At 45.4% G+C, this 12611-nt stretch overlaps 2 protein-coding genes across 6 annotated transcripts in view; both read left to right on the forward strand.

Annotated features, from left to right (window-relative positions):
- LOC123767720 (proton-coupled folate transporter) overlaps nt 1-3473 on the forward strand; it is a 117350-nt gene extending 113877 nt beyond the window's left edge. For 4 of the 5 annotated variants that reach the window (XM_069317156.1, XM_069317153.1, XM_069317155.1 and 1 more), the window contains exons 6-7: nt 909-1065; nt 1248-3473. In XM_069317156.1, coding sequence (XP_069173257.1) covers nt 909-1065; nt 1248-1758 — 668 coding nt within the window. In that variant the 3' untranslated portion in view covers nt 1759-3473. The remainder of the gene's footprint in view (nt 1-908; nt 1066-1247) is intronic. The other variant, XR_011225585.1, reaches the window with a different exon arrangement.
- A 4861-nt stretch (nt 3474-8334) lies between these two features.
- On the forward strand, nt 8335-8880 carry LOC123769247 (mucin-1-like). The gene has a single exon (XM_045760301.1). It carries the CDS (start codon nt 8335-8337, stop codon nt 8878-8880), a length of 546 nt encoding a protein of 181 aa, XP_045616257.1.
- Nucleotides 8881-12611: the final 3731 nt, after the last annotated feature.

Consider the following 12611-nt stretch of genomic DNA (forward strand, 5'->3'; position numbering starts at 1 on the left):
TATGTGTGTACTCACCTAGTAGTGTGTGTGTGTGTGTGTATACTCACCTAGTACTCACCTGGTAGTGTGTATGTGTGTACTCACCTAGTAGTGTGTGTGTGTGTTTACTATTTACTATTTGTGCCTGCAGAATCAAGCTATTAGCTCTTGGACCCCGCCTTTCTATCTAATCTATTTTTTCCACTATTATATCTACTACATATATTTCTCTCTTACCACACATACACACACACACATTCCCAGGAAGCAGCCCGTAGCAGCTGTCTATCTCACAGGTACCTATTTACTACTAGGTGAACAGGGGCATCAGGGAGAAAGAAACTGCCCATTTGTTTCTGCCACGACCAGGAATCTAACCCGGGCTCTTAGGACTACGACCCCCGAGCGCTGTCCACTCATCCTCGAGACTCCTATACTGAGCCAGTGTAATTACTTACGTGTAGTTACAGGATGAGAGCTATGCTCGTGGTGTCCTGTCTTCCCAGTACTCTTTGTCGTATAACGCTTTGAAAATACTGACGGTTTTGGCCTCCACCACCTTCTTACATGTTCAAACCATTTGCCACTGTTTGCAAAAGAAAACTTTCTAATATTTTTTCGGCACCTTCGAGAGAGAGAGAGAGAGAGAGAGAGAGAGAGAGAGAGAGTGTGTGTGTGTGTGTCAGCCCGTAGCAGCTGTCTCCTAGCACTAAATAGGTAACTCCCAGGTACCTATTTACTGTTAGGTGTACAGCGGCATCAGGGAGAAAGAAACTCTGCCATTTGCTTCTGCCTCGGCTGGGAATCGAACCCGGGCCCTTAGAACTACGACCCCAGAGCGCTGTCCACTCAGCCGCGAGGGCCCCCTGTGTGTGTGTGAGGTTAGGGAATCCCCAGTAACCAACCCCATTGGTCCCTTCGCTCTGCAGGCAAAGTCTCGTCGGTGATGGGGGCTCTGGACGGAGCTATAGCTATGGTCATCTTCTCCCTCTACACCGCCATCTACCACGCCACGGTCCACGTCTTCCCCGGGGCCCAGTTCTTCTTCGGCGCCGCCGCTAATCTCCTCATGACCCTCATATTTATGTGAGTGACGCCGCCACTCACAGTTAATGATTATGAAACTCCGATGAGGCTATTTTTTTTTTAGTTTTAAGGAATATTTGACTCATTTTTTTTGGAATTTATTGCCATCGGATCATAGATTTAGTTCTGTAATAAGCATTATTATTATAATAATAGCAATACCTGGCTGGTGTCTCCCACAGCTTCATCATAGCCTCTTCGACCTCCAAAAGTTACAGCGTCGACGACCTCGAGACTTCGGAGGGTAAAGACGCCGCCGTCAAGCCCACTTCGCTGCGATTCTTGAGCGAGAATCACACCAGCCACCTGGCGGCAGCCGCTGACAATCCTCACGACCTGGACGCTCAGCGAACCTCCCTTGTTCTCTCCGACGTCAATTTCCACATTGCCACGCCTCTGAAGAAGAAGAAAGATCTCAAACCGGCGAAGAAGGAGCAGAAGGCCGGCAGCATAGTCCTGTCTACCGTGAGCGAGAAATGTGAGTTCGATAGGAAGGTCGTTGAAGAAGAACTAACTTTCCCCCAGAAGCTCGCATCTAGGCGGTCTCTGCAGCCTAGGAAAGACGAACCTACCGGTGTTGTTAATACCTCGTTGACCACTGGAGATGAGATTGTGGCTCTCAACGGAGGCCAGGACCAGAGCGAAGTGGTTCTTAGTCCGGGTGATCTCGTGGCAAGAACTGAGGCGAAGTAAACACATCGAGTCAAAACTAACCGACTCTTTACCTATATCAAGAGTTTTGGTATGATCGATATACCAGCCGACTCTTTACCTATATCAAGAGTTTTGGTATGAGCGAGATAGGAGACTTCCTTCGCCAGAGCCCACGAAGAGCGGCATATGGCAGGCTTGGGACTGACGAGGATAATGAAGATGAAGATGAAGATGATGATGATGAAGATGATGATGAAAACAGTCCTGTGATAATTATTGTAATTCTCGACACGTGGCTGTGCGTTCTAGTACTGCCGCCAATTCTAGCACCTCCCACAACGGTATTAATCTAACCTATCACGACATTCATTAAACACATGCCGACTAAATGCTGATAATTCTTTTACGTACATGACAGTAGCCTAGACGTACATATCGGTACCGCCTACGTACACATCGGTAGATATTACGCACACACATCTGGAATAATGAAACGTCCACAAGTATTGTTGACTTACACACCAGAGTACCAATTTGCACATCGTTAATACTCACGTCAATACCATTAGTAGTCTGGTTCCAGCAACGTCAGTACTGATTGCATGTTTTCTTAAACCACTTGTGACTATGAAGCATGAATGCATATGCTGCCCTGTCTAGCTCTGCATGACCATGGAAGCATTGATGCACATGGTTCCGCTCAAGTCCCAGTGTAGGCAGCAATAATCCTTCTTACATGGTTGAAAAATGCCATAATTCCTTTTCCTATTTCCAAGATTTTTAAGAACCAATTACACCTGTTATTTAGCCCCAAAACTCTCGGCTCATTGAATGACTGGAGATACAGTCTTCGACATGAAGAGACGATGACATCAGTTAATGACGTCGATACAAGTCTTGTTTCTAAAGAAGTGGAAAAATAATTGAAGCTCTTATGAGCTTGACCTGAAGGCCTCCTTCTCTCAGTGATTGATGGTCCAGAGGCTCTGGGACTGTCCCTTCTGGTCCAGAGGCTCTGGGACTGTCCCTTCTGGTCCAGAGGCTCTGGGACTGTCCCTTCTGGTCCAGAGGCTCTGGGACTGTCCCTTCTGGTCCAGAGGCTCTGGGACTGTCCCTTCTGGTCCAGAGGCTCTGGGACTGTCCCTTCTGGTCCAGAGGCTCTGGGACTGTCCCTTCTGGTCCAGAGGCTCTGGGACTGTCCCTTCTGGTCCAGAGGCTCTGGGACTGTCCCTTCTGGTCCAGAGGCTCTGGGACTGTCCCTTCTGGTCCAGGGAGGTGTGGGACTGCCAGCTGGGTGCAGGTATCAGGCGGGCCCAGTACAACACCGTCCACTGCCCCCAGCGCACAAGAGACGGTAGAAACAAACTTATATACAAATACCTTCATTAGCTTTTTTTATGGTAGTTAGTTTTTTGTACATATAGATAATAATAATACTGAGGTAGGGGGAAGGGGAGCGTGCCTCGCTCAGCCTGATTCACCAAAGTCTAGTCATAGACTGAATGCTTAGACTTTTCAACTGCAAGTTTCACTAGTCGCGTAGCTAGCAACCTGAGTTACCAGGACGCTTATGTAAGGTATATGAGAGTAAGCTTGTATAAGGTATATGAGAGTAGGCTTGTATAAGGTATATGAGAGTAGGCTTGTATAAGGTATATGAGAGTAAGCTTGCCTGTCCTTCACCACCTTATCTTGCTAGCGTGTAATTACTATGTAATTTGTGTTCAATAAATGATTCTCCTTTGCGTCAAAAACCTGTTTTTTTTCCTTTCTTATTTACCACCATTCTTTTGTGCAATTATGTAAATATTATCGTATGTATGAAGCTGTTAAAATTGCGTTTATTTTTTTTTTACCCGCCTTCTGCAACCGGTCCTGTTTGTAGTGCGCCGAATTCTGACGTATATTTTTCCTAAGGCCAGGAACTGACGTACAAGACAGTGGTAGCGGTGTTAATGGTTGGCGTACGGTATGTTCCTTAGTGGGAAGGAGTATCGTACACTTCAGGGGGGGCGGGGGTACTGTTGCATTTATAAGTGTGTTCTCACACACTTATAAATGGCTAGAAGTCTCCTTGTAAGTTGAACTGTGTTAATGTAACATAGTGTACTCCTGAAGATGTCACCTGGCTGAAGTAACGTTGAACAATAAAACTGGAAGGATTTAGTGACAACGCGAAACAATGGGTATAAATTGGATAAGTTTAGATTTAGGAGACTTGGGTAAATACTGGTTCGGTAACAGAGTTGTTGATTTGTGGAACCATTTACCACGAAACGTAGTGGAGGTGGGGTCCCTCGATTGTTTCAAGCGTGGGTTGGACATGTATATGAGTGGGATTGGGTGGTTATAGATAGGAGCTGCCTCGTATGGGCCAATAGGCCTTCTGTAGTTACCTTGTTCTTATGTTCTTAGCTAGTGTTTCTTGACCTCCAGATGGTTGAAGATAATTGCGTCGAGTGGTTAAGTAACCAGTAGGGAGCCGGTCGGCCGAGCGGACAGCACGCTGGATTTGTGATCCTGTGGTCCTGGGTTCGATCCCAGGCGCCGGCGAGAAACATTGGGCAGGGTTTCTTTCACCCTATGCCCCTGTTACCTAGCAGTAAAATAGGTACCTGGGTGTTAGTCAGCTGTCACGGGCTGCTTCCTGGGGGTGGAGGCCTGGTCGAGGACCGGGCCGCGGGGACACTAAAGCCCCGAAATCATCTCAAGATAACCTCAAGATAACCAGGTATGGTACATAGTGCTCCTGGCTATCTGGGTTCTTGTTCGCATATATATTTTTTTTTAGATACATACAAGAGTTGTTACATGGTTGTAGAGCCACTAGTACGCGTAGCGTTTCGGGCAGGTCCCTGGAATACGATCCCCGCCGCGAAGAATCATTGTTACAACCAAGTACACATTTTACTGTTGCGGTGAACAGAGGCTATAGTTAAGGAATTGCACCCAGTAAATCCTCCCCGGCCAGGATACGAACCCATGACATAGCGCTCGCGGAACGCCAGGCGAGTGTCTTACCACTACACCACGGAGACTTTGAAATAGATATATATATATATATATATATATATATATATATATATATATATATATATATATATATATATATATATATATATATATATATATATATATATATAGAGAGAGAGAGAGAGAGAGAGAGAGAGAGAGAGAGAGAGAGAGAGAGAGAGAGAGAGAGAGAGAGAGAGAGAGAGAGAGAGAGAGAGAGAGAGAGAGAGAGAGAGAGCACATGTTGGGTCCCGAGAGATAGAGCTCTGCCACATGCATCTCCTCCTCTTGACATGACTCTATATATGCCGGCCACTGAACCCTCGAGACCACCTTAGGGTCCACAAGGTTTTTCTCCTTCTCATGCTGAAGCCTAAACAGAAAAAATCACACAAAATCCATATAGATGAAAACATGTAAAATCACAATGTAATAAAGAAAAACTTGACTAAGTATATTGTAAAATACTGCGAAATAAAGCAACAGATCCACGAAAGAGAAAACAACTTATAAACGACATTGCTTTGTGAGCCGGCTCGCTAGGCTGCTGACTGACGGTGTGAGAGTGTTCATGTTGGACGGGGGGAGGAGGGAGAGACAGGTAGAGAGACAGAGACAGACAGAGATGGAGGGAGTGAGGACAAGGATCAAAAGGAGAGCGTATTTAAGACAGACAAATTGAATAGACTAGAGAATGGTCCAGGACGGACCGAAACGTCGTCGTCCCTTCACTTTCTAGTGTGTGGCCTGGTCAACACATTGAATGGGGTTTTGTAGCAAGAGTTTGGTGGTAAGAGATTTGTGTTGAAATGCGAATGGCTTGTTAGTGCCAACCCTAGTACTTATAACTAGTTATAAGTACTAACTAGCTTGTTAGTACTTATAACCCCCCCCCCCGTGCTGCCTCAGAACTATCAATCTTAGGCAACAGTCAATATGATGCTCAGACTTACACCACACACACCTTATTCGCAAGCAATATACGATCTGTACACCAGTTGATTGACAGTTGAGAGGCGGGACCAAAGAGCCAGAGCTCAACCCCCGCAAACACAACTAGGTGAGTACGACAAAGAGTACTGGGAAGACGGGACACCACGAGCGAAGCTTTCATCCTGTAACTACACTTAGGTAATTACACGCACATATACACGGGGGCCTATGGCTGAGTGGACAGCGCTCGGGAATCGTAATCCTGTATTACTGCCCAACCACTTGGGGTGGACGGTAGAGCGACGGTTTTGTTTCATGCAGGTCGACGTTCAAGTCCCGACCGTCCAAGTGGTTGGGCACCATTCCTGCCCATCGTCCCATCCCTAATCCCTATCCTAATCCCTTCTCAGTGATATATATCCATTACGAATATATATCACTGAGAAGGGATTAGGAGAGGGATTAGGGACGGGACGGTGGGAAGGAATGGTGCCCAACCACTTGGACGGTCGGGGATTGAACGGCGACCTGCAAGAAGCGAGACCGTCGCTCTACCGTCCAGCCTAAGTGGTTAGGTTGAGTTGTTGTTGTCGTTATAGATTCAGCTACTCGGAACAAGTTCCAAGTAGCACGGGCTATGGTGAGCCCGTAAGTTACCTGACACAGGAGCGGAGCAAGTAGCACGGGCTATGGTGAGCCCGTAAGTTACCTGACACAGGAGCGGAGCAAGTAGCATGGGCTATGGTGAGCCCGTAAGTTACCTGACACAGGAGCGGAGCAAGTAGCACGGGCTATGGTGAGCCCGTAAGTTACCTGACACAGGAGCGGAGCAAGTAGCACGGGCTATGGTGAGCCCGTGGTGAACATGCCTGGCACAGGAGCGGAGCAAGTAGCACGGGCTATGGTGAGCCCGTGGTGAACATGCCTGGCACAGGAGCGGTGCAAGTAGCACGGGCTATGGTGAGCCCGTAAGTTACCTGACACAGGAGCGGAGCAAGTAGCACGGGCTATGGTGAGCCCGTGGTGAACATGCCTGGCACAGGAGCGGGGCAAGTAGCACGGGCTATGGTGAGCCCGTGGTGAACATGCCTGGCACAGGAGCGGTGCCGTGTTGGGTTAAGTTAACGCTAAGTATTTATTTACATGTTAACTAGCGAGCGAGCCTCGCCACACACCCCACAAGACTCGTTCCTCGACCTCTCTCCAAGAATTCCTGCACGTTGGCGCCATTCTTTCTCAGTAACCCGTGTAAAGAACACGCGTCTAGTTAATTAGAGCCCATTTGCATGTACTTATAACCCCCCTTAGAGCTCCAGAGCTAGTCTAGTGACTCTTAGAGCCCTGAAGTCTAGGGCTAGTGAAGCTAGAGAACAGTTAATGCAGAGTTCAAGTGCAGGTCTAGGGACTTTAGAGTCCTAGAGCTTGTCTAGTGACTTTAGAGATGTTGTTGTTTAAGATTTGCTACCTGGAATAAAAAGTTCCAAGTAGCACGGGCTATGGTGAGCCCGAAGGGACTTTAGAGAGCCCAGAGCTCTCAAGCTGGGCTCTCTACACTTAGCCCACACGGTGGTGTAGCTGCCGTAGAGCTCCACAGTAGTTCCAACATCATGTTGACCCGCAATAAGCGTGTTGCGCAGCTCTTGTGTTGCAATTGCACGCGTTGCAACACTCATAATATCGCACAACTGAAAATACAACACCAAAAAATTGCCGTAGTCAAGATCTCAATAAGTTTTCAAACTCGATAAGCAAAATGTTTATTATTTTTTTTTGTCTTCGGTGGTATTTGGTTGTTTTGATGTGGCCGTTCACGAGGGAGGTGTTGCAAGATGGTGTTGGTGTGTGTGTGTTGCGTAGGCCACTCTGCACCTTGCCTCATTGGTTCCCAGTGTTGAAATGAGTTTGTGGAAGAATTTTTTATCGAAGCTGCTGATTCTTTTCTCGCTAGTGGGCGTTAGTGTTTGGTGTGTACACACACACACACACACACAACACACACACACACACGCACACACACACACACACACACACACACACACACACACACACACACACACACACACACACACACACACACACACACACACACACACACACACACAAACACACACACACACAGGTGGAAACTGAGTACCCACATGAGCCACAGGGACGTTAGAAAGAACTTTTTCAGTGTCAGAGTAGTTAACAGATTGAAATGCATTAGGCAGTGATGTGTCTGACTCCATACACAGTTTCAAATGTAGATATGATAGAGCCCAGTAGACTCAGGAATCTATACACCAGTTGATAGACAGTTGAGAGGCGGGACCAAAGAGCCAGAGCTCAACCCCAGTGAGGGGACAACCACAACTAGTTGAGTACACACAGACACATGTACTCACATACGCAATACGACAACAATTCCACCCTAATGGCCACTTGGACTTGATGAAGCAAGAGGTACAGGAATGCGGGCATGCGGTCTCTCTAACAAGCACACTGGTCCCCAGATCCGAGGTGATTGAACCCGGGCATGCAGCCAGGAGGGTGGGTGGGGCTCGAACCTGGTAAGTGAGCCCGTGGTGTGGGGAAGAGAGGGGGAGGAGAGAAGACAGTGGAGGGTGTAGTGTAGGCAAGGAACCTCCTCTTTGGTGTGGTTAAAGGAACATTTCCTTCAGTGTTTCGCTAATGATTGAAGATCATTGGTGTGGCACTCCTGCAGGACACGGTGCCACACCATCTGGGGGCCCACATGGCTGTGCCACACCATCTGGGGGCCCACATGGCTGTGCCACACCATCTGGGGGCCCATATGGCTGTGCCACACCATCTGGGGGCCCACATGGCTGTGCCACACCATCTGGGGGCCCATATGGCTGTGCTACACCATCTGGGGGCCCACATGGCTGTGCCACACCATCTGGGGGCCCATATGGCTGTGCTACACCATCTGGGGGCCCACAGGGCTGTGCCACACCATCTGGGGGCCCACACGACTGTGCCACACCATCTGGGGGCCCACAGGGCTGTGCCACACCATCTGGGGGCCCACAGGGCTGTGCCACACCATCTGGGGGCCCACACGACTGTGCCACACCATCTGGGGGCCCACACGACTGTGCCACACCATCTGGGGGCCCACACGACTGTGCCACACTGCTTCATATTGTTGTCAAGAGTGCCACTAACTCAGGTCATATTTGTTTCTTCAAAACACTGTGTGTTGCGAAGTAGCGGTGCTTGCAAGTTGAGCGTCTGCTGTTTGTATCTGCACTCAAACACCTGGAAAACTGCAAACTTGACACCATAATGTGTGTGTGTGTGTGTGTGTGTGTGTGTGTGTGTGTGTGTGTGTGTGTGTGTGTGTGTGTGTGTGTGTGTGATAGTTTGAACTCGCGTCGCAAGATTTTTTTTTTCTGTATTTCGGTGAAAACGAGAGCAATTATAGAACTATTAAATCAGGTTTGATGGGACTTTTAAGGTCACGGGAGTTTAGGCCGAGCGAAGGGCCCCGGCCTTTGCTGAGCTGGAGAGAGTACACAGCCCTCGCGGTCAGAACTTAAGGTCACTCCCCAAGGTCAAAGTTTGGCGTAAAGTGTAAGTAGAGTGAGAATTCCTTGCAGGCCAAAATCATCGGTAATTTCAAAGCGTTATACGATAAAGAGTACTGGGAAGACGGGACACCACGAGCGTAGCTCCCATTCTGTTACTACACTTAGGTAATTACACACACACACACACACACACACACACACACACACACACACACACACACACATTAAACCTCACTTCGCTGGAAGACAGAAGAGTTAGGGGGGGACATGATCACCACATTCAAGATTCTGAAGGGGATTGATAGGGTAGATAAAGACAGTCTATTTAACACAAGGGGAACACGCACAAGGGGACACAGGTGGAAACTGAGTGCCCAAATGAGCCACAGAGATATTAGAAAGAACTTTTTTAGTGTCAGAGTGGTTGACAAATGGAATGCATTAGGAAGTGATGTGGTGGAGGCTGACTCCATACACAGTTTCAAGTGTAGATATGACAGAGCCCGATAGGCTCATGAATCTGTACACCTGTTGATTGACGGTTGAGAGGCGGGACCAAAGAGCCAGAGCTCAACCCCCGCAAACACAACTAGGTGAGTACAACTAGGTGAGTACACACACACACACACACACACACACACATACACACACACACATACACACACACACACATAGCTTTAAAAACACTTTATTTGTCACAATGACGTCTGGATAGCTACTGGAAAAATTTTCAAAATTTTTTTTATCAATTCAGAATTACGGGGATTAAATACCATCAGCATAATGTATATAGGTCTTAACTTGGATAAGGTAAAGGTGAAGAGCAACGATAAGTATCTTTGATATCGGGATCAATGCCAATCAACCTCTGGAGGGTTATTAAGGCCACCGCTTATTGATCAACCAGCAAGTATACTGTAATATACTCAGTGAGTATATTCACCGAGCAGCGGGATAATCCTCTCAGTGTATATACCGCAGTGTATATTGTATTTCGTATATTGTATATTGTATTGATGTATTTCAAGTACCCGAGTAGCCATTACCAAAAGTATGCAATTGCTGAGTATATTTAAATAATACACTAGATCTATTTAAATAATAAGTTAAAGTTAATAATAATAAGCTAAATAATACGTTAATTAAATAATAATTTATACTAGTATACTTAAATAATATACTCTACATCTAGATAAGTGCATATGAATGACAAAGTACTTATATGTGAGTACATGCAACTGTGTCGGAAAATCCGACACCATTTAATAATCATTCAGATAATAACTGTATTACCAACAAGTTACCCATAGAAAACGTAACTTGTAGTGGAATTACCGTCTAAAGAAAACGGGATATCATCACCACATACTATTATAAACCACCACCTATTATGGTGGGAATTATTCTTAAATACATTAGTCTTTGGACTTTACCATCATAAAAACATCTTATATAAATTAACTTAATTATCAATATTAAAGTAGAGTAAATGTGACCCTTCTATCACTTTCTGAAATCTGGACAAAGTAGGCCAGGCGTCAGAGTGGGGAAGGAGGGCAGCCATTATTGTTATACGAGACCAGAGGCTCACACGGGAGCAAATTCGGCTCCTGTTAAATTTACTTGGACGTAGTGTTATGGAACCCAAAGGTGTACCATTGTCAACACGCTGTCTACAAATACAAGTTAAGTGTCTATCCGAAACCCGTTTATCATTCATTTATGGCCATTAATGTCAGGATATAGGGTTAGCCGGTTAGAACGCGAAATCGCCTCATACTAAAGGTAATTAAGCCAGGTCTTTAATGTTCCATGTACTGTATAGTGTTTTCTCTGATATAGCTTGTCATATATAGGATTCTGGCTTCACAGCTAGCGCACTTTTGACAGGTCAAGACGAGGATGTAAGATTATGTGCACCAGTTACTGGGTGATAGAAGCTACCTCAAAGAGGATAATTTGGTGTCTACACTCTAGTTATACCTGGTGGACTAACCTGCTGTACTATAAGAGAAGGAACCTCATCAATGTATGTAGCTATTACTGTAATTTGATTGGCTGCATATATATATAAACTATTAAACCCCCCCTAATGTGTAGAGGATCGTTTTGTGAGATTGAGATTATTGCAGAAATACAGTCCACTTAACATTATACAAATTGCTATCGAAGTATATAAATTAACGTAAATATAAATTCATATAAATTAAATAAATATAAATCTCACAGGTCGGTTCCCACATTATTTGGTCCTTCGAACCGGATGACGGATTATTTGATCCTTTGAACCCACATTTGGTCATCTTAGTACCGGATGAACCAGTTAACCAAACCAGTGGATTCATTAAATATCTAGTGCAGTGTTATTTAAACAAAGCCAGCAGTCAAGACGGCAGCGTAGCCTCGAGGGAGCTCAGGAGCCTCCCTCAGCCCAGTTCAGCTTCGTCAGCGGTTTCATGCACACCCACAGATATTTGGTGGCGTGTTATTTCGTGAAATGACAGCGCTAATATAGAATCCAGCCAAATTAGTGACTGTGTCTTCGCGAGATTGTTCACGGATTTCGTGGTGTTACATTTCGCGAGAGATTATCTACGAATTTTGTGGACTTTATTTCGCGAGGTCACTAATAATATTTAATACTTCTAGATAATATTAGAAGTTTCATAGAGGCTAATTAAGAGGCTATTATCAATAATTGTGTATATTATTTCTCCAAAATAGAGAATTATTTAATATATATTGCACTAGTGATCACAGTATAATATTTACTAATTGCCAACCCACAACAGGGTAGGATATGACTAGTTGAACTATTATTGTTCATCCTAGTCCCATTATTACAATAGTCAGTTGTACTATATTGAACAACCTAACACCATTAATGAATGGTCCAGACCCTATTTTGGGTGTAATTTTTATCAACTCGAGTTGAGTTGTATATATAATAATTTACTTATGATCATTACACCTTTGAGTGATTAATTAGTGTCTCTACCATCCTAGGGTGATATAGAAGAGCTAACCTAAAGGTACTTCCAGTGACACTGGTTTATCACTCAAATCATTAGTGTGGATGATTGTATATATATATAATGTGTATTAATTTTAAGTGCTAACCTCTAGTAGAGGTAGGATTATTGCCTAGTGAGTTCAGAATTTACCCTAGGCTACCATTAGTGTTTGTTCAGTATTATGAGCAGCCCAAGTACAAGTTCCACAAGGCTTCACCAACGAGCCAGTATGGATAATGCAGGGAGAATGAAAAGAACCCTTGCAGGTCTTAAAGGCCACTTAACAAGACAGATCAAGAAATGTGAAGATTTGTCACAACAATCAACAGTTGATTATGCTGACCTGGAAAGCTATTATCAAGCAGCTGCAGGTAAATTTGAGCAAATCAAATGTCAA

The sequence above is a fragment of the Procambarus clarkii genome, chromosome 86 (genome assembly GCF_040958095.1).
Source record: "Procambarus clarkii isolate CNS0578487 chromosome 86, FALCON_Pclarkii_2.0, whole genome shotgun sequence".
NCBI lineage: Eukaryota > Metazoa > Arthropoda > Malacostraca > Decapoda > Cambaridae > Procambarus > Procambarus clarkii.